The 23,421-nt window shown below is 45.4% G+C and overlaps 1 protein-coding gene across 10 annotated transcripts in view; it reads right to left on the bottom strand.

Moving 5' to 3' along the window:
• ALF4 (aberrant root formation protein) overlaps positions 1–23,421 on the bottom strand; it is a 132,946-nt gene that overhangs the window by 75,147 nt on the left and 34,378 nt on the right. For 7 of the 10 annotated variants that reach the window (XR_015268049.1, XR_015268050.1, XR_015268047.1 and 4 more), the window contains exon 9: positions 12,114–12,185. The exons of the other annotated variants lie outside the window; for them this stretch is intronic. Coding sequence is in view for 2 of the 7 variants with exons in the window: in XM_086813119.1 (XP_086669245.1) it covers positions 12,114–12,185 (72 nt within the window). In the remaining 5 variants the exon portion in view is untranslated. The remainder of the gene's footprint in view (positions 1–12,113; positions 12,186–23,421) is intronic. 10 annotated transcript variants of the gene reach the window in all.

Below are 23,421 nucleotides of genomic sequence, written 5' to 3'. Positions count from 1 at the left end.
TGCGATAGACAGGTTACAGAATGGGAAGGCACAAGATCATGATGGGCTAGTTGGAGAGCACTTCTCATATGCACGAGACACTTTGGCTCCGCTCATCGTACATGTGTTTAATCATGCCATTTGTGAGGGTTTCTCGACAAGCTGGACAGAGCATATCATTGTACTCTTTAAGAGTGGGGACCCCATGGTACCAGGCAACTACAGGATGATCATGATTGGTCATTACTTGGCCAAATTATATGGCTCTATATTGGAGTCCGAGCTGAGTCGATGGGCAGAGAGGCATGGTCATCGAGCACATGGACAGGCTGGCTTCAAGAGAGGATTTACTACCTTGGATCACATACTGACACTTCGGGCACGTATTGAAGAGGGCAAGGCACAAAAGAGAAGGATATACTGCTGCTTTGTGGACTTCCGCAAAGCCTTCGATACCGTACCACGTGCCAGGCTTATGCATAGATTGCATGACATTGAGGTACCCGAGGATATGCAGTGAGGGATATATGCTTTGTATGAGTCTGTGTGACAGGCACAGTCCGAGCTCCAGGCGGCGGACTATCTGATAGGGTGACCAGAACGATACCACCCTCTTTGGACTCTACATTGATGCGGTCTCTGATTATGTAGACACATTGGGAGGCCCCGGGGCATGCCTAGCAAGGGTGTTGATACCCATCCTGTTATATGCTGACGATATTGTTCTAATCTCAGACTCTCCAGAGGGATTACAGAGACACCTGGATGCATTACAAGCTTTCTGTGCGGATAGAGATCTGACAGTGAACCTTGGGAAAACCAAGGTTATGGTGTTTAACACCACACAGGCATGGGTGACGAGATCAGAGCCTCAGTTCACTTTGCGAGGGGAGCCGGTAGAGTACGTCAGGTCATATGTCTACTTGGGAGTTACTTTCATAGGACCGCGTTTCTCCCTGAAGGAGGCAGCAGCAGCTAGATTAGCTCGAGGGCATGCAGCCTTGGGGGCACTTGAGAGGCAGTGTGCACACATACAGTTTTAGGAGCCACGCACTAAATTGTGGCTATTTGATACGCTTGTCACACCGACCCTCCTGCACGGAGCTCCAATTTGGGGACCTAGTATGCATCACAAATCTCAGAGAGGGACAGTTGAGGGATGGAGGCAAATGGAGAGACCACTGATTATGATGATTGCCCGCATGATTCGGAGCAAATCATCAGTACCACATGAGATGGGTGAGTTTCAATGGACAGTTTTGTATCACCCCAATGAGATAGCTATGTTTATGTTTTCTTTCTGTTTTATTTTCCATTCCCTGATAAGATATGCCATGGACATTATTGTAATTCAACTAGTCAATGTCCATTTATAACTTTTAAAGTCAATAAATCTATAAAACAATGTGCGTTGGAGTTGACTAATTGGTTGACTATCAGCTTCCCATGCAAGAGCTTCTCCAACGCACCCTTGTTCTCAACCCTTACACCATATTCCATCCTCATGCTGCATTACAAGAAGGTTTGGGACTCTATAAAAACCACATGGGAAATACATGGGAACATTTAAAAAAATTCCATGCTAGAGTAGGAATTCGGCCCATTTTTTCCAGATATCTTTCTTTCTTTCTCTCTCTCTCTCTCTCTTTCATATACTGTTGTACTCACTGTCACTTTTGTACTCCCCCATCTATATTCATGTATCCATGTACTCATGTACCCCATTTTGACTAGTAGCATTAGCTTCCCACTCTCCCTAGTTGCTGCTTCCGGATGCTCCCTATTGATGTATTGTAGGGCTAGATACTTACCTTCAGTTCTTTCTTTTCTTTTCCAGACAGTGTATCAGATGTCACATGGTTGTAACTTTGGTCTCATAGGTCACTTTGGCCTTTTGAAGACGTTAATATAACATTTCATTTCATTTCTCTCTCTCTCTCTCTCTCTCTCTCTCTCTCTCTCTCTCTAGTAGTAGATAACATATCATACTTGTATCACCCCTTCAGCATATAGAGATGCATTAGTAGCCCTAGTACTCCATCCACACCCTCTCGTTTGTACACCACCATTGAGTCCCCTATGGTCGTGTTGTCATACTTGTACATTTTATTCTCACTCCACATTTTCCTCTTGATGACTGGAGGAACATCATTGTACTACTTGTTTGTCTCATAGGCCAATTTTGGCCTTTTGCAGACGTTAATATATCTTTCTTTTTTCTTTCTTTCTCTCCACCATAGAGGTTTTCTATCCACCATAGTCTGTGCTGCCAAACCCTAACCCTGGCATAGGCATGTGCTCGCAGTAGGATGCATGCTTGTGCGGGCTATGTGACCACATTAGTTAGTGCTAGACAACAATCCAAGGACACAATGTTCTCAGGTTGCAAGGCCCATTTGAGGGTCTAGACGGTCTCAGATTGCAGTCGAAGCTGTGCCAAGTCCCAACAAAACCTTCATGTAGTCTAATATGGTCCCAATCGGATGACATGGCTGGTCGGTCATTTTGGACGAAAAGTTGGTTGGCCGACGTGACCAACCCACATCCCTGCCGACCCTAGATACTATATATAGACTAGTTCGGTGGCCTTAGTACATAAGCAAGTTCATTGTGTTCAAGCACTCTTGTAAGCAAGACGTCCTCCGTCTAGAGTTAGTCTATATGGCCAGCAAAGCTCCTTACCCGGAGCGCATGGTTGGAGGGACAGCCATGTGCAACAACCCGACCCAAAAGGGCCCAAAATGGCCCTGTATAACAGCCCAAGAGGGCCCTCATTAAAAGGCCTAAAAAGGCTTTTGACCGCCAGGCTGGCCGACAGCCAGCCCACCTGGTCCTTTGGGGGGGCTAGCACTATATAAAGCCCCTCGCTGCCCCTCTTTTGGCTATCAACGCAATAATCATCTCCATCATCATCATGCACCCATTTAGCAGCAACGACTGATCCAGGCAGCACCCTACTCCGCCCCATGGCTGCAGCACAATATTCATCATCAAGGATCATCGGTGCTCGACATACAGCAGCCGCCCTGGTCATTTTCATCATTCAGCAGCGCCCTGCTCCATCCAGCATTCAACAACGCAGCGACCTGCTCCCACAGCATCCACTGCAATCATCGCACTGCCCTTGCTTCACCATCCTACTGCTGCCGCCCTGCCCTGTGCACAGCACCCTCCGTTTACATTGCTCTTGTGCAGCACTGCATTCGCAGCCTTCGACATCGACTTTCTCACGGAGTGCCACCGCAGTCCCCGACGCAAGCCTTCGTCACCGACTGAGCCTCTTGCTCCGACTTCATCCTTGCTTCATCGCCGGTCTACTTCCTCAGGGTCACTTCATCAATCCCTCACACAGAGGCCCTCTTGTACTGGATTACATTCACCATTATACATATATTCATTAATCCATTTCATGCTGTGTTGATTTGCTCTGATCTCTCACACTTCAGGTTCTGTAGTCCTTTTTCCCTCACATGGTATCAAAGCTATCGTGAGCAAAGGGATCGCAGACCTTGAGAGCACACAGCATGGATCAACTACCCGCGATTCCAGAGGACCAGCCTCTATCACCAGAAGTTGATTCTCCTTATTCAGATCGAGACCACACGGAGGATGGGATTTCTTACTCATTGGAGAGCCCCATTCGAGGTCTAACATTGGGAGGGAGTTGACCAGCCTATCGACACCTACTTACCTTCTACACCTATGGCATCACGACATTCCTCTCCGAGCTTACCAGACTTCGCTTCCAAAGGGGGATACACGCCTACAACCAGGGTGCCAGTATTGGACCCCGGTGTCCAGCCTTATCCCTATGCAATCTAGCCGACAGCCTGGCCTTACGTTTGGGTCATTCTCTCAAAGAGGACAGGTACCAACATGGTCATCCAAAGATCCATTGTCATCAACTCGGCCAGAGACCGTGTCAGGTTTGTATGTACCATTGAGTGCTTATGTGCCTAACACTACCTGGGTGTCCACAACTGCAGCACAGGTTCAGCATTTAGTACCAGCTCCTACCCACGATCCCTAGAGAGATGTGAACCTGAATAGAGGAGGGTCTAGAAGCAGCATACGCTCTCAGACTACTAGTGTACAAGGAGGTAACACTATTGTCTCTTTTGGTTCACCTTCTATTTCTGCTCCTAATGTGTTTTGGAATACTGCACTACCTCAAGCACAAAACCCTCCCACCCAACCCATGTTTCTTCCTGTTAGCGTTGGCATTAATAGCTGCACCTCCACAGGGACCTGCGTATGGGTTCTACCCAACACAGGGATCTCTCAGCACTATGGCCCCCCGGCACTATGTCGCCATGCACCATTCCAACGTATCAGGTAGTTAACCAACCCATCACAGGCACTACAACCCTATCAGCTCATGTGCCTATCCAAGGATTTGTGCCTACCTGTGCCGAGTGCCCAACCTTATAAGTTATATCCCATCTTATGGAGTACCCTCGCCAGGTCTTCACCTCTGCTGGGTATTAGTGGTCACTTGTGGAGTGACACCTAACCCTCTACCCTCTGGATATGGGTACAAGCCATCTTGGACCCCACCATCTCCATCCCTCCATGCTTCTATGTCCAGAAATGCTTTTACAGACAACTCTCATTTCAATGGGTCTAATTACACCACCTGGGCTAACCTTATCGAGCAGGTCTTCACTTCCCAAGGTTCTTGGAACCTGGTGAAGGGACTTGAACCGAAACCTCACCCCGCACTAGCACCTCCTGAAGTTATCAGCTATTGGGAAGCTACGAATACCACTGCTATAGTGGAGCTCATGTAGTGGAGCTCATGCAAGGCCTACTGCCAGAGTTTCATTCGCACCTCCAGCGATTCCCTTATGTCTCTGAAAGGTGGGCACACCTTGCACAGAGAGATGTAGCACGTTATCGCACCCATCGCATTGATCTCGAGCATAAAATCCGAAAAATTCAATACAAAAGAGGGGGATGATCTGAAAGTCAATGCCGTCGACACACCACCACTGGCTCCTCCAAGTCTCGAGAAGACAAGTCATCACATTATTGAACAAGTTGCCACCTAGTTTCTTTACTTTCATCACACAGACCATAGGTTTAGAACCTCTGCCTAACCTGTATAAGTGTGGGTGCCAACTCCTGCACTTCGCCCGGTTGCATAACCAGTTTCCATCTTCTTCCTCTTCTACCCAAGAGGGGGCCCTTGTTTCCAATACCACCTCTACCTACAAAGGGTAGTAAGGGAAGGGGAACAGCAACCCACGAAATCAAGGCAACAACACTGATCCCGAAAACACTGCCTCAACACTCGCTCCCTACTAGCAACATATTCCTAAAAAGAATAGATACTGTACTCATTGCCAGATGTATGGACATGTTGATGATGAGTGTGGGATCAAAGCCACGGAAAACAAAGATACCAACCCGAACACCAACAACTTGAATCGCCAGAACAACCAAGGTGGCGGCAATGCCCCAAATTGGCGGTCGAGAGGGGGTAATGCTCCAGCACCTACTCTGCAGGGTCCCCCACCAGGGAACCAGCAACAAGGCACTGGTACAAATTGGCCTAGGCCTTCTTAGTGGCGAACCACTAGTCAGGTCATGCAAGGTCCACCCCCCAGTCAGTATTCTTTGCCACCCCGGAAGGAATGTCTGATTGGTCATCTCTTACACCTCTCATCCCGCCCCTTGGCCAATGTCGCTCGGGCCACGTCTGAGGTTGACTCTAGCCGCTCTTCCGAAAGGAAGACGCAACATCGGGCTAGACCAGGCAGACAACGTGTGGAAGCTTCTACCCTCGTTCAGATCTATCACTTACCTGATGATCCATCTGTGCCAATCATCGAAGCCCACCCAACTCTTCCCTGTGGCCATCCGGTCACTTGGATAGTCGACAGTGGATACTCTTCTCTCAGCGTCTTGCTAAGAGTGAAGTTCAATGTGGCAACAATCCACTGATGCCCATCAAAGCTATTGGCACCGTATTATTTGACACTACCACATGCTCCAACCAGGCAACCTTGGACAATGTCTACCTAGTTCCTAACTTGGGTCTCAACTTACTTTCTGTATCCCAGCTGACCTAACTCGATCGTGGAGTTTACTTTAACAAGGGAGTTGTCGAGGTGATTGATGAGACTACCGGTCAAGCATAGAAGGACGGCTTATACCGGATGTCCGCCTTTCTATCTGAGCCATCTTCTGAGGGTTCTTAGTTTCACTGGGTTCGTGCCTATGTGACTAGAGCTCCTTCTGACACTGAACGACTATGGCACTATCGCTATGGTCACCTTCCCTATGACACACTCTCTGAGTTGTCTAGGGACCAGTTGGTTGAAGACACACCCCACCTCAAATTGACCAAGGATGTCTGCCAGCCATGTCAGATGGGTAAGCAGCATCGTACACCATTCCCACAGCATGCTAATCATCGTGCTCAAGATATCCTCAAGTTGATTCACTTCGACTTGAGTATGCAATCCCCAACCCCCTCCTTAAACGGGTCACTCTACTACATGTTGATTGTAGATGACTATTCGAGGTTCATGTGGGTGTGTTTCTTGAAGCATAAATCAAATGCTTTCCAATACTTTACCATGTGGGTTAGGTTAGTCACTAAACAAATGGGCCTCTCAATTGGGATTGCTCGCAGTGACAATGGTGGTGAGTTTATCTCCCATCAGTTCGCCGAGTTCTTGCAAGAGCAGGGCATTCAAAGCGAGCTCACCTCCACCAACTCCCCCTCACAAAATGGAGTGGTCGAGCGCAAGAACCGCATCGTTATGGATATGGCACACTCCATGCTTTTTGCAGTAGAGCTACCTGAACGCCTTTGGCCAGAAGCGGTCAACACTGCCATTTAACTTCTGAACCGTTGCCCTACTGTCGTTGTCCCTCACAAGACCCCGTGTTTGAGGCATTTTATGGCAAAAAACTGACTGTTTCCCATCTCTGAGTCTTTGGGTGTCATGCTTACACACACTCCGAATGACACGAGAGGCAAGCTTGAGCCAAGGAGTGAGTTGCTCATTTTTGTGGGCTACTCTGTTGAATCCAAGGCCTACATAGTCTTTGATTCAAGAACGAACAAGGTCTTTGTTCGTCCAGACATTGTCTTTGATGTGCAGGACTTACTTCACCTTCCGTTGCCCATACCACCCGATCAAGAATCTCTGACTGTACCACATGAACCCAATCAGACAACTCTTACTCCACCACTTGAGGAGCCTTCCTCCTCTTGACAGCCACCCAAGGACCCTTTAACCCGCTGGTACCAATAGACCATGCGGGATTCAGGCATGCTTCCCCCCGATACCCCCTTGGACGGTCCTCGTCGGTCCACCAGACTCAATCCTCGTGCCTCATTTGCCTCTGTGTTTTCAGCAAACTATGTGGCACATGATGAGCAAACATCATGGAAAGAGGCAATCAAACAGCCCGCCTAGAAACAAGCTATGGAACAAGAACTCGACACCATTGATCGTAATGGCATGTGATCCCTTGTGGATTGAACCAAATGGATAGTCCACACCAAATTTAAGGCCGATGGTACCTTGGACAAGTACAAAGCTCGGGTTATAGTGCAAGGTTTCCGCCAAAAAGAAGGCATTGACTTCGACGAGACTTTTGCAAATACAGCTCGAATGACGACCATCCGTTATCCCCATGGCCACCCCACTGGTGGATCCAACCATCAAACTTACAAAGAAAGCGGATTCACAACCACATGAAGAGCGAGCCTACCGCCAAGTGGTTGGGAAACTCATATGGCTCGCTAACTCTAGACCTAACATATCTTATTGCAGCTCCATATTAAGTCAGTATTTCGAAGGAGCCACATTGGAGTTCAGCAATGAGGGTTGTTCGCTATCTAGCGGTACCTAACTTCACTACAATCGTGGGTTCACCCTGCATGGTTACACAAACTCCGACTAGGCCGGTGATATCAATTCCTGGCACTCACATGGTGGTTATTTGTATCCACTTGGATCTGGCCCTTTCTCTTGGTCTAGCAAGAAGCAGGACACTGTTGCAGGTTCTTCAACTGAGGCCAAGTACCGGGCCCTCTATGACGCCACCACTAAGGCTATGTATCTCCGTAAGCTTCTTGAGGAGATGTGAGTTCCCATGGACACCGCTACTACCATCTACGTCGACAATCAGAGTGCGATTACCCTCGCCAACAATCCAATTTTTTAACCGTACCAAGCATGTAGGTGTTCATTTTCACTTTACCGGGCAACAAATTGAGCTTGGTACCATCATGCTCCAGTACATTCCTACAGCAGACAACCATGAAAACATCCTTACAGAGTCTGTCAATCGGCCTATCCTCCTCAAGCATCTTCGCGAGTGGATCGGCAGCGGTCCTCCACCATCACCCTCAGCATCTTGAGAGGGGGACCATGAGTAAGTGAAAACCCCATGAGGGCACTGCTCATGTGAAAACCCTAAGCATAGCATTTACCATCTTGCATACCCTTTGCATCACATTCTGTTTTGTGTTTGGGGCGCATGTGTGAACGAAAGCCCATATGGGCGTCCATGCATGTTAAAACCCTTTGCATGTGGCAATGATCCAGTACGAGCCCAAACTCAAAAGACTCCACAAAAGACAAAGAAACAACGAATGATCTACACCTGCAACATGCCAAATACTTCTTCATGTTCCTCTTCACCCACTTACCATTTTCTTCATCTTCTCTCATGGTCCCCTTTTGGCCTGAAGGGGCTGTGCGACAACCAGGCCCAAAATGGCCCTCTATAACAGCCCAAGAAGGCCCTCATTAGAAGGCCTAAAAAGGCTTTTGACCAGGTCGGCCAGGCTTGGCCGACCTGGTCCTTTTGGGGGGGGGGGGGGGGGGGGGGGGGGGCGCACTATATAAAGCCCCTTGCTGCCCCTCCTTTGGCTATTAATGTAATAATCATCTTCATCATCATTGTGCACCCATTCAGCAGCAATGACTGATTCACGCAGCGCCCTGCTCCGCCCTGTTGCTGCAGCACATCAACGCAATCAATATTAATCATCGAGAATCATCAACACTCTGCATCCACACCATACAGCAGCTGCCCTGGTCATTCGCTATCAAGCTTCATCATTCAACAGCGCCTTGCTCAATCCAGCATTCAGCAATGCGGTGACCTGCTCCCACAGCTTCCACTGCAATCATCGCACTGCCCCTGCTTCACCATCCTACAGCTGCCGCCTCTGCCCTGTGCGCAGCAACTTGCGTTTTGCAGGACTTGCTACGCACACTGCTCTTGTGCAGACCTGCATTCGCAGCCTTTGACATTAACATCCTCACAGAGAGCCACCGCAGTCCCCAACGCGAGCCTTTGTCACCAACCGAGCCTCTTGCTCTGACTTCGTCCTTGCTTCATTGCTGGTCTACTTCCTCAGGGTCACTTCATCAGTCCCTCACACAGAGGCCCTCTTGTACTGGATTACATTCACCATTATACATATATTCATTCATCCATTTCATGTTGTGTTGATTTGCTCTTATCTCTCGCACTTCAGGTTCTTTTGTACTTTTGCCCTCACAAGCCATCAGTTATAATCAAAGTTTGCAAGGAGTAATATTGTTTACTATCCACTTCTTTCAGCAATTCAGTGCTTTGTATTGTGTTGGTCTTGCTTCCGCTATTGTGTTTTCTTACAGTTGTATCATCCAAAAGTCCAAAACCATACCCTCTTGAAAGATCCAGAGATCCAAGAGTCCTCAACATTGTCACAACACTGGACGGAGAACTAACCATGTTGAAAAGTGACCAATGCCAAACCATGTCTCCACAAGATGAAACCATAAACCTGTAGATGGATCCATATTCCTAGAAAACAAATTCAGGAATCCATAATGCCAATCCATAAACCCATTCCCTGTGACTATGTCACCCGTGTGTCCAAGTTGGTAGCCAAATCAAAGGCTAGACTAAGACTAGCCAATTTAACATCTCAAATACTCGAAACATGGGCACCAAGGCCAATCTCACAAAGTACAATCCTGATCCAAAGAAGGTACCACAAAATCACCACATTTTCCAACATGAGACATACTACCAATGTAGTGTCCAAGAAAAGTGCTCAAGGGAAAAATCCCAAGAGTGCTCTTCATCACAAACCCTCATCTCCCCATGAAGTAGGTGACATGATATGCCTTGCCAACTGGCCTTACACACGAATCTACACATGTACTTAACCGACCTACCAAGACAAGAGACTCCTTCAGACGTGTGATTACCTAAAATCAAGGAGCCATGTCGATCTCCAAAGTCCAACGCTTTCCAGAGCTATCGAGCGCTACCCAAAGCCATCCAGAGCTATCCATAGACAATACAACATTCCCCTCTTCTGGAATCAATATGCCTAATCACTGCGGTCAGACAGTGAACTATGCATATGATCCTACCAAAAGCCTCCACGACTCTACCAGCCGCACTCAATCCAAACAATACTAAGTGGAGAGCAAAGTCTGACTGGCTGCCATGCACAGCTAAGTCCCATCTTGGACTAGCGTCTGCACAAGAGCCACAAAGGCACCCACAAGTACGGTGTAGTTATATGGTGGTACATCAAGTTCAACACCCTCGAACAGCAGGCACTCCAAGAACAGATGATGCAACATGTACTTGCAAAGAGTACAGAAGGGTACAAGAGATACACATGATACTCACCATGAATAACACGTACATAAGGTACAGCATGGCACTGCTGGTCACACAGCTTCGACAAGTCCTTCAGCCTTCCGAACAGCAGAAGATGATGTGTCAGAAGGTACAGCAGACATGACAAAATCCGCAGCAAGTATTTTCAGCAGGGGCAGAAGTGGGTGCTTTACAGAAAGGTACATCACCACATCGGCACGGTACAATGGCAAGTACAATGCTGTACAGCAGGTACAGGGTACAGTCTGCTGTGTATGTCACAGCAGGCAGGTTCACAACAGTACATACAAAAGGTCAACAGGATGTTGGGCTGCAGGTACAGCTGTACGGATAGGTGCGGTACGGCAGAGTTCAGCAAAGAGGTGCAGAACAGCAAGACGATGGTGATGATGAATACCTCCTTCCAATACACAGTATACGGGTGACATAAATATATGTGCTGGCTTTCTGCGTTGAATTTTTTTACTTGCGGTTTTCTTCCAGGATTTTTCTCTCCACGCTTTTGTTAACACATGCTTTTTCCCCAACTATTACAAGTTTAGGATCCAAAACTTAATAAACGTGTCCACCCATTGTGAGCACACACAAATAACCTGTTTTGACTTAGTTTTCCCACGCAACGGGCCTTCCCGTCATACCAAGCACAAACCCCGCATCACTTGCATTATCAGATTACAATTGAGAGATCAAAACATTCAAAGAGTACCGTGTCAGAGTACTGGATCATTTGCCATGCAAATGATCACACAATCACGCACTTCACCACTGAAGGTGAATACTAACTCTCACAAGGTAATCTGGTTCTCCCACAAGCCTTTAAAAGCTGTTCTATTGCATAAAAGTCTTCAAAATTGAAGCAAAAATAGATCTGTGCTGAAATTAGTAAATTACCTCTCTTCCATGCTTCTGTAGTGGTAGGGCAACCCCTCACAGCTTCAAAACAGTCCAGATAGTACTAAGGAACCTTCAAATCAGCCCCAAAACAGGCCAACCAGAAGCAGAGCACCTCCGGGCAGCAGTAGGGCATGCATTTGGAGTAGTATAGCTCAAGAAAGCAAAAACCAATCCCAGCAGGTAGGTAATGAGGTAGAGAGCAAGAGGCAAGAAGTAGAAACAATATGAGCTGAAAATTGCATGTGTAGGAGAAAGAAGAAAGTGGTTGCATAGCCTCTTGACAATATGAATATAAATTTGGACCATGCATCCACTTCTCGGACAGCTTAAAGCAAGCTTGGATGTGATCAGCTTTCAATGTTACATCATTGCCAAGAATTTTGCAACTGAAACACTTGTGCTTTAACAATGCAATTGCTCTCAAAAATATAAAAAACCATACCCAACTTTTACTCCCTTGAAGAGAAACAAAGGGAGCTTTTTTTTAAGTCTCTTTAAAAACGACAAATCATGCTAGTGCAAATAAAGGCCTCTAAAAAAAGACAGCGTTTTTAAACATGACTGATGATTCTTCCAATACTTACATTCACAAAAACACTATATGCATGTTGTCTTGTCTTTGATTGGGGGGAAAAAATAACTGCATTTTGAATCACCTATTTCCATACATGAGCCACAGACACAAAAAGGTTCCCAATTGATAAGAACGAGCTTGTGCTAAAAACACTTATGATAAAAAAATTTACTCCAAACTCGAATCGTCACAATACTTTCACGAATCTGAATAAGGTCGAATCACTTAATTATAAAGCCAAGGGAAATCCCCTGTTATAACAAGATTTTAAGTGCAGTCAAGTACATTTTTGAGTGACTTGGAGCCCATACCCCCCACAGCTTCACAATCTCACAAGTTGTTGGTTTTTTACATTTTGTCATGGTTCTTAGAGACATAATTGGCTCCAAAAAAGGCCCTTTATGATAGATGCCGGTGCCGATTAGCAGCTCTTGGAGTTGTGTTAAGTTAGTAAATCATGTTTACATAGCTACAGGTCATCTCCTACCTCTTCGATGTACATAACCATATTGCTGGACTGTCTTGTTCTTTGAATCACATTGTTTTAAAAGTTAAAAGCTTCCACAAGGCATTCGTATACCTTGCACTCATTCACATCTTTGTGCTTGTTAAGTTTCTCAGCCATTAAGCAGAAAAATGGATTGATTGGTGGCAGAAGAGAGGCTGAAAAATGAAGAGGGATGTTGAAATTTTCCTACAACTCAATATATCGTTTTTTTTTTTTTTGAAAGGAAGGAGACTTCTATTAAGTATGAATAGACCATACAAAAACACAGCTGGAAGGCGGAACAAAAAAAGACCTCATCCCAAGATGTAGGGAGATATCAACCAATATGGGGCACAAAGTGCCAAGAGTCTTGTGGGGGTCGATGAGAAAAAGATCCCACTCCCTTTGCTTATGCAAATCTGGATGGTCCATATATACGAGCCCATGTGGTCATAAGAATGTGAATAATATCTCCCCATATAGTACAAATGCAGTGAGTGTCTGTCGTATATCTGAATACCTTCAAAGCCTCTGTGCATCTGGCCCTCCAAAGCTGCCAAGCTGTGATACTCACAATGTGCTCCCACATAGTATCAATCCTTTGCAAAGGTGGTCTATACTGTGTATGAGCAATATCCAATAGCATGCAGTGTTGGGCCACACCTCTGCATCATTATGGAAGCTGTCGGGCATCTGGGTTAGGCGGAGTCTACTCCAAAAATAGCCACTCAGAACGAGTCAAATCTCCGGCTTCTTTTGGTTATTCTTACATGGTGGCCTTCCCATTGTTGGATATTCAGAGCTTCAGTAGTGTGTGAACACTCCCTGTGAGTGTGTGTGTGTGTGTGAACGGGGTGTGTGTGTGTGTGTGTGTGTGTGTAATGTAATTAGTGAGAGACAATGGAAGGTAGGCTGTTTAGCTCGCTCTTCTTCTCTGTGCGCTCGTGTGTGTGTGTGTGTGTGTGTGTGTGTGTGTGTGTGTGTGTGCGCGCGCGCGCACGTATGTGAGAGAGAGGCCTGCTCGCCTGCGACCCAGTTTCTCTCTTCGACTGCTCGCCTGCGATCCAGTTCGCATATCGCCTGCGTCCCAGCTTGCTTATCGCCTGCGACTCCCTTTGCCTTCGAAGCTGCGACTCTACTCGCCTGCGACCCAGATCGCCTGTTCGACTGCTCGCAGTTCGCCTATCGACTGCAACCCCACAACTCGCCTATTGCTTGCGATCTTGTTCGCCTATCGACTGCAACCCAACTCGCCTACTGCTTGCGATCTTGTTCGCCTCTTCGCCTGCGACTCCTTTTGCTTCAAAGCTGCAAGTCTACTCGACTAAATTTCAAAGCCCCCTGTATACAGCATACAGCTTTCCAAAAAAAAAAAAGAATTGTTTAGCAGTGTTGTACAGACTTTACTCTTGCAATTATGTCTGAGACTGTTGTGACCTATACTCGCCGGGATAATGCTGCAGACAGTAACAAGAGACAGCATGCTGCAATTGAATCTGTCACCATGATCAAGCAAGATTCGTCGGATGCACAGTTTGTATATGAGGCTTTATGTGAGGACTTTGTAGACAGTCGTGTCAAATGGAAGGACCCGCCTCCTTCTTTCAGTTATAAGATTAAATTGCCGACGATTGTGTCTCCTCTGCGTAGATACTCAGAAAAAGGGATTATTCTCTTCTTTCCAGGTAAAATGCCTTCTGCGCAAGAAGTAGCTCAATGGATTCAGTCCATTCTAGGTGGACCCTTTGTAGATGGAGTTCACTTTGCAGCAAGGGGTTTTTATGATGTATTACTGTCCGATGGTCAATATAAGCAGCAGATGCTTGAATCTTCTCCCCTTATGTTTGGTGTAAGGGGTACATGTGTTACCTTGGTCCCCGACCAAGGACTATCAGTCCTTGATTAGGCATCGTTGTCCTGTTTGGGTCGAGGTCGTGGATTTTCCAGAATATTTGAGGGAACATTTGCCAGGTATAGCAGCCACTCTGGGCAAAGTGGTTTGTGCACCTCATCCTACAGGAAACAAAAACAGATTTTGCATCTTGTGGGATTCAGACCATGAGCAACCACCAGCAATTGCTGTTGAAGTAGAAAATGTGCGTGGCATGGGTGCACGTTACTTCAAATTAAATTGGGGAGTCTTTGCAGGTGCTTGTTTCACTTGTCATAAGTTTGGGCATATGGCTTCTGAATGTCCTTCTCTGCTGCATCCTCCGCCGTTATCTGCTGTACCTCCCATCTCAGCGAATGAGCAGCCAACTCAAATTAAGGAGATACCAACAAATCAAGCCACTCGAAATACTCAAAAGGAGAAAGAGAAAGGAAAAGCTAAAGTTTTTCCACAAGCTGTTTCTTCTTTGGTAGTGCCTAATCAACCCAAGGATAAAGGAAAAGATAAAATATCTTCGGGTGAATGGAAAACTCCGAAAAAAGCTACTATGGTTCGTCGTGCTCCCGTTCCTTCACGTAATTGGACTGCATCTGCCACTATTACACAGTCTTCCACTTCATCGACTATGCTTTCTAGAATATGGTCAGATGTAGTTCGAGGTGCTTCATCGAGCATGGATGCCGATGTAAATGCTTTGGATATGTGTGTTGATACGAATATGCATGAGTCTCTCTTGATTCAGGGTGAGGGCTCTCTCCCTGATTCAGTTGTTGTTATGCAGCATTGATTTTGCTGGCTGTTCACTGTATATACCTTTGTGCAGATTTGATGTTTGATGCTCCAATAAAATGTCTTTCGTACAATATTAGAGGACTTTGTGATCCAAGTAAATTTAGGTTGTTTTGGCACTATGTACATAAAATGCAGCCTCATCTGGTGTGTGTGCAAGAACACAATCAGCATACCTTAGTGGGTCAATCGGGTCACTTTGCTGGTTATGATATATTTTATGCGGGCACTCAGCATTACTCGGGAGTTTTTATGCTTGTTAAGCATGATCTACAACCAATGTTGGCCTACAATGATTCTGCTGGCAGATGGATGGTCATTCAATGTTTATTGTATGGACAAATTTATGAATTTGCAGCAGTTTATGCACCACAAAGCTCAGCTGACAGGGCAAATATATGGTCACAAATGTTGGCTTATCCCTGGCTCTATAATGCATTCCTTTGTGGAGATTTTAATAATGCTCCATCTCCTGAATTTAATTCCACTGGAAGAACTCATATGCTTGGAGCTGAACGCAGAACATGGAATGATTTGCTCTCTTCTTGCAATATTTTGGACCTATGGCAACATGTATTCCCTCATCTGCAAGGGTTTACTTTTAACCACAATGCTTTTCCACATATCTGGACACGTCTGGATCGCTGGTACTTGTTACATGCTGACCAATATGATGATTTTGTTTGCAAACTATGGATTGATCGTTCCATGTTACTCTCTGATCATTCTCCTTTATGGTTAGGCCTTTATTTCGACATGCCACAAGATCTCTCTATTCTTCAGAAACATAGGCTGTTGCTTTTAAACAACAGTTATCTTGTGCATGCTGATTTCAAGGAAATGGTTTTGCAAGCCATTGAGCCCTTGCCCCTTCAAATGCATGAGGACATTGACATTGACATTGCTTGGTTTCAATTTGTTCAGCGCATGCAGGCTGTGATCTGTGATTATGGTCGTTATTACATGGCCGACTTGCGGGATCAGATCTTGCAGGCTAAAGAAACATGTCAATCCATGGCTGATCTTGCTCAGCATAGGATTTTAAATACTAATGAACAAGAATCTTTAATGCAGGCCAAGCATTTTCTCATGCTAAATGATCAGAGAAAATTGCAAAAATGGTTGACACGTTCGCGACATCGAGCTATCATAGATAAGGGTTGCTCTTCCAAAGATTTTTTCAAAAATCTACATGCTTCAAGACAAAAGGAATGCATCAGAAGGGTGAAAAAATCTGATGGTCAATGGACTCATTCTTTATCGGAGCTCTCATATATTGCTAGTCAGCATTTTGCAGCTCTTTTTGCTAAACCGCCAACTACTTCATCTGACATACTTAATGCTCGTTATGCTTTATTGCATCATGTTCAGTCCATTATTTCTCCACAGGATGCATTGGAATTAGAATCTGCGTTCACTGATATTGAACTTAAAGATGCTTTACGTTCAATGGGTCGATGGAAATCTCCTGGATGGGATGGATTGACAGTGGAATTTTTCCATGCTTTTTGGCCTCAGCTGGAACAATCATTGCTGTATATGATCAATGAAGCTTGGGCAAATGATGTACTACCATCTTCTTGGAAAGAAGGATTGGTTAAGCTTTTCCCTAAAAACGGGATCTTTGTGAAGTTTTCTCTGATTGGAGGACCATTACTCTTATGCCTGTCATCTATAAGCTTCTCACTAAGATGTTGGCAAATCGTATTAAAGGATTTTTACATGATGGTTTACATCCTGCGCAATATGGTTTTGTGCCTCGGAGGCAAATCAATGATAATTTAGCCAATGCTTATATTGCCATTGAATATGCCAAATACACTAAGCAGGATGTACTCATTTTGCAGGTTGATATTGAGAAAGCTTTTGATTCTGTGCATTGGGACTATATAGCTATGACTATGAGTTCTCTTGGTTTCGGTGCAAAGTGGCAAAATATTGTGTATTGGCTCTATAATGACAGTGATGCTTCTTTGATTTTGAGCCCTTCTCTATCAGATTCTTGGAAATTGGGACGTTCAGTTCGCCAGGGTTGTCCGCTTAGTTCCTTGTTGTTTGCTATTGCCACACATCCTTTTCTTTGCTATTTGGATTTTTTGCAAGCCACTGATGAAGTGCATGGCTTACAGCTTCCTGCTGGGCATACTTTCCTGGCTCAGGCTTATGCTGATGATTCTTTTTTTATGCCCAAGAATACGCAACAAGATCTTCAGAGACTAATGAAGGCTTTGGAACTTTTTGGTCTGGCTGCTGGTTTGAAAGTAAACTTCCGTAAGTCTACCTTGCTTGCGCTTAGTGTACAGCAATGGCATCATGTATTATGGCCCGGTGGAATACCTCCTGCTGGACGTATCGTTCGTCATTTGGGTTACCCTTTGGGTTGGCAGCTGTCATCTTCACAAATGATTCAATGGGTTATGCTAAAATTGAATCGCAAAATTGATTATTGGCAGCTTTCCACTTGGCCTCTTCATGTACGTCTCAGGATAGTGCAGGCTATTGTGATGGCTTACATACAGTTCTTTCTTCCATTGTTTATGTGGAGGAAAGCTGATATAGATCGGTTTATGTCTCTGGCAATGGCAATTGTGTGGAAAACTCAACATCGTAAAAAGGGTCTTCGTCTTTTGTCAATGCCAAAGATGTGTTCTCCAAAGATACATGGTGGTTTGAACATATTGAATATTCATTTTCATGTGCTTGCTCGTAAATCCACTTTGCTGTTGGAATTTGTACAACAGCGCCAGCCATGGGCTATTATGTTGGGTCATATGTGTATGTCTATGTCTTCACCTGCTTTTGGAAAGTGGACTGTTACGTATTGGGATGCAATTTTCAGCCATTTCAATGGAAAGATTGTCGGCTGCCCTCTTTCATCTAAGTTAATTTTTGCCTGGAAACAGATTACGCAATATCTTTTTTGGAATCCGAGGCTTAATGCACATTCTTCTTCGCTTCGCCTTGAGAGTATTCATTGGTCGAAGGCTTTTGATGTACCCCTAGCTCTACGTGAGCCTAGGAAGGCATATTTCCTTTCAAAGAAAGAAGTTTATCTTATTGATGATGTTTTGGATGCTGCTGGCCATGTGCTTTCTTTTGTGGTTGCCGCCAGGAAATTTGGTCTGGGGATGCATTATAGATCAATCTGGCAGCTTATTCGAGAGCTTCTTGCTCCTTTTGAACCAATTGCAGATTTGGATCGTTCTGATCGTTTGGTTGATTGGAGCCTTAAAAGAGAACAACCTGCACGAGGCCCTTTATCAATGGCTAAACTTTCAGTTCATTCGATATATCATTTCTTGTTGCCTGCCTCTTGGGTTCAAGAACATGCAAATCAGATTTGGCATCTTCATAAAAGTCAGGTTGGTGGAAACAGCGGCTTCATTCTCTTTGGAAATGCAGTCTTCCTTTGAAAAGTAAACTTTTTTTATGGAGATGCTTGATTGGAGTCTTGCCAGTCGGCCTTTTCTTGGCTAGGCGACTTTTGGCACCTTCAACTTGTCATAGTTGTGGTGCTTCTCAAGAGACAGTCTTTCATCTTTTATGGAGTTGTCCTCTCACCAGGACTTTATTGGATCGGATTGCTACACGTTTGAGAGCCCGCTTCCGACAGGCACCCTTTGGGAAATACTTTTGGATCTTCGGTCTTCTCCCTTCACCCCTTAGATCCTATAAAGTCTTCTTTGATTGGGTTTGCTATTGGGCTTTATGGACTACGTGGGAGTCTCGCAACAGGATAGTTTTTGCTGGGCCTCATTTGGATGCTTACTCATTCTTCCGTTCTTCTCTTCAGCAATCTTTATATGACTGTCTCTCTCTTCATGAGATAGACTCATCTCTGTATGCTCTTTTTACAGATTGTTTTTAGATGTTTAACTATGTTCACACTGAACATAGTGAACACTCTAGTAGTTTCCCTTGTATATGGTCTTTCTGGTGGGTTTTCCTCGTTTTGAGGTTTCCCACCTGTAATTAATGACATGAAGCTTTACAAAAAAAAAAATGTGTGTGTGTGTGAACACCTCTTAGAGGTGATGTGTGATATTTAGAGCTTCAATGTGTGAACACTCCCTATGAATGTATGTGTGAACACCTCTTAAAGGTGAATATGTGCAAGTGTGTGTGAACAAGATCTTATAGCTGCTGAAGTGTTTGTGCGTGTAAGGAGTGATGTCACTAGTATAGCCAAGTGTCACTGCCCCAACGAGTAGAGTGTTGAGAAAGATCAAGAATTTTGCCTATTGTACCTTGTGAACTTTTGCACATACAGCATGGAGGTCCATAATCCTCCATAGCATTGAATTGTTAACCCTAAAGCCCCACAAATTGTATCAAAGCAACGTGGTCTTCTTGCTGTCACTATGGAGTGCTGCTGCCAGAGCCTTCCACGCCGCCAATTTCGGGCGGCTCTAGTGCTAGGCGCACCACCGCCGCTGCCTGTCTCGCCGGCTTTTCCGAGTAGTGCGAGTGTTGAAAGGAGGACCAATTCCGGCGTTTTCGTCATCCTCCACCGCTGATGTGCAACGCCACTGTCGCTTGGTCGCTCACCGCTACAGCCATCTGTTGTTCACTCCTCGTCGTCGCTCTGCCATCTGCTGCTATCGCCTTTGGCTCATTGTGCTGCTATTGCTGCCACCTATTTGGCTAGAGCCCACTGACTCTTATGGTGTTTGAAGCCTTGATGATTACCATTTCTTGCCCTTCATTTTTGGATCACCTATGAGGCAAACTTTGTTGCCTGGTTGCTCTACCTACCCACTCTCTGTCTTGTGAATGGAGACGATTATCAAGTTTTGGTTTCCAGAGTCTTTGTACGGTACCTTGAATTGATGGGCTGAGCCGCCTCCTAATGCTCCTACACTACCTGGAAACCTTCTAGCTTATCTACTTATTACTCAATATATTTGCCACATTCAGAGCTGTCATTAGCCTCTACAGTGCTGTTTTTCAGAAATTCTCCGGACCTAACTTCCCTACTTGGCAAAAAAAGATTCATCTACTTCTCATGCGTGATGGTGTTTGGAATGTGGTCATCGGCACCGAGGTAAAACCTGAAGGCATTCAACGTGCAGTTGGCAAGACAAAAATAACAAGGCACTGGCACAAATTGGCCTTAGTCTTGCAGATAATCTGATTCATCATGTGGACTTCAACAAAACCGCAAAAGAGGTATGGACAAGCTTGAAAACTTGTTCGGTAATAAAATTAACAATTCCAAAGTTCTTCTCAAGCAAAGTTCTTTGGCTCAAAAATGAGTGAAACGATAAATCTAGGGGAACATTTAAACAATTTGGGCTCTTTCATTCAACAATTAGTTAGCTTAAATGCTGAGCTAGATGAAGACGACAAGAAAGCTATCCTCTTCTCCAGCATTCAAGATTTGACAAAATACACTGACATCCCAACTTATCTTAGGCTGAATATGTTAGCACATTCATCCCCTGTTTCAGCCCATTTCTGGTGTCCTTTTGGTCCCTTTTGCATGGCCCTTGATTGTGAGCTGGCCACCCTTATTTTATATATTTTTCTCAGATTTTTCCCAGCCTGTATGGTTTTTTCCCAGTCGGCCAGCTCTCCCCACCTATAAATAGGTGGGCTGGCCTCTCAGTTTTGTATCTTGCCTAGTCTATCTTTTGTTCCCTCACTTATGAGACTACTTGTGTCTCTTGCTTGGGACTGTACCACTTCAGTATATTCAGCATAGTTGCTCCATATCTCTCTCTTGCACTCTCTATTCAGCACACTCTAGTGCTCTTTTGCTTCCGCTCTGTGCACTCTTTCATGGTATCATCGCTCCCGGTTCAGCGATTCCCTCTGCTGCCCCAGATTTAGCCCTATTTACAACCCCTTAACCTCTGCGTTTTTCTCAGATTTGCAGCCCTCTAGATGCTGCGTTTTCTGGACCTCAGTTTGGCTTCATCGCTTGGAGCCAGAAGGTAATTTTCTCATTAGCGTTTTACTTCTACTTGGAGTTTGGATCTAGGCGGCCTGTTTTTTTCAAGACAGCAGCCCCTCTTTGGCTGCGTTTTCCTCTCCGGTGGACATTCCGTTTTGCAGAGGGGGTTTTGTGGTGGTTCGGGCTCTGATGGTAACCTTGGTACCTATGGTGGACACTACTTCTGCTGAGATTGTGCGTTTTTTTTCTTGAGGAGAGCCCAAGCTACAGTCCTTGTTGATGCCTTTCCCTCTTGCACCCTCTTACAGCATATTCCCAAGCCCTGTGTGGCTGCCTTTTCTCTCTATATCAAATCTGCATTTTTTGCTTCCCTCTTCTAGTGGCCTCAAGGTTGGAGGTACAGTCAACAGAAGCTTCTGCATTTTTTGCTACAGGAGGATTTTCGGGTGCTGTCCAGCCTCTTAGGGCTGCGTTTTGGTGGGAGAAAGGGACCTACATCAGCGTTTTCTGATTTGGACAATTTTTTATCTTATGAGGTTTGGTCCTATTGGTTGGATCAATGATGACAGCTTCAAATTTGGCTCCCATACCACTTTCTTGTTATTTCCTAGATGAGGCAGACAAGTTGGATGGTGGTAACTTTCAGTCAGGTTACTTCTATTCTCAGGCAGTATGGTTTGATGGAGTTTCTCTCGTACAAGAATCGGTGCTTGCCAGACCTTGCCTCTGCGGTGGAGGAAGACTAACGGACAGATCTATGGCTTTCTCCTACTGAATTGTCAGGATTCGGTTCTTCGACACTTCATCTATGCTCCTGATGATGCTTCTACTTTCTATGGGTGGCAGTTGCTTTGTGAGCTGTATGGTGATGCCAGTGATCAGCAGATGGTTTCTACTTCTAGGTGCTACACAGCCAGTGATCTTGTGGATACTTCTTTTGGAGATGTTCCTGCAACGAAGGACAGTGGGCTAGTTTTGCTCACTGCATCTGAGGAGTTTGTTTCTCCTGTTGCCTTGCCTTTATTTTCTGTGCATACTTCTCCTTGCCAGGATGATATATCTCGTAATGTTTTTGAGGAAGACAATGGGCTATCTTTGCTCATAGCTTCTAAGGGGGATCTGTCTCCTATTGCTTCACCTCCGACTCTTTCTTCAACACCCAGTGACCAGGATGTGTTGCTGGTCCCTTTGCCTTCTATGGAGGAGCCTGCTTCTACGCTATGTGATGCTATTGAAGAGGCTACTACTACTTCAATTACCACTACTGTGAATGTTCCTATTTACCTTACTCTATGTAAGGATTCTAGATTGTGGTCACGACCGTGCCTGGGGCACAGTGGTACTTCCAGGGATTGAAGGATTGGGATTTGGATTTGATTCTACGCTATGTGATGCTATTGAAGAGGCTACTACTACTTCAATTACCACTACTGTGAATGTTCCTATTTACCTTACTCTATGTAAGGATTCTCGATTGTGGTCAGGTGTGTCCGTGACCGTGCCTGGGGCACAGTGGTACGTCCAGGGATTGAAGGATTGGGATTTGGATTTGATTGGGCCTGTGGAGTCCCGACATCAGTTTTCAGAGGGGGCAGTTGAGTTCTTACATCTGGCGATGCTGACCTTCGAGGAGGGTGCTATTGTATAGCATTTGGCTACTCTTGGTACAGAGTTGGAGCAGATGGACTCTTTCTTTTGAGGGTGTTATCTTCTTGGAGCTACAGGCTTCTAGAGATTTCTGTGGCACTGTGTTTACATTTGGGTTTAGCACGGATATTTGGAGCAACACGACGCAACCTACATGGTTGTTTTCTTCTAGAGGAGCAATGTACCTGGCAGCTTGTTCTGTTGCTTTTGTAGCTGAGTTGCTATGGAGATTGCTTGTGGAGCTTTCCTGGTACCTGTTGTTGCTGCATTCTTTTGTCTTTGACAGAGGACGACTTCTTCGGCTTCTTGGAGTATGTTCAGCATCTGGTGCTAAGAGGGGGTGTTAGCACATTCATCCCCAGTTTCTGCCCATTTCTGGTGTCCTTTTGGTCCCTTTTGCATGGCCCTTGATTGTGGGCTAGCCACCCTTTTTTTATATATTTTTCTGGGATTTTTCCCAGCCTGTGTGGTTTTTTCCCAATCGGCCAGCTACTACAGATGTCCAATCGGCCAACTTATGTAGTTCCAGTCGGCCAGCTCTCCCCACCTATAAATAGGTGGGTTGGCCTATCAGTTTTGTATCTTGCCTAGTTTATCTTTTGCTCCCT

Source organism: Cibotium barometz, chromosome 19 (assembly GCF_041138505.1).
Source record: "Cibotium barometz isolate CiBa-2024 chromosome 19, ASM4113850v1, whole genome shotgun sequence".
NCBI classification, from domain to species: domain Eukaryota; kingdom Viridiplantae; phylum Streptophyta; class Polypodiopsida; order Cyatheales; family Cibotiaceae; genus Cibotium; species Cibotium barometz.
Note: the sequence above shows the minus strand (reverse complement) of the source record. Positions and strands in the feature narration are given on the sequence as shown.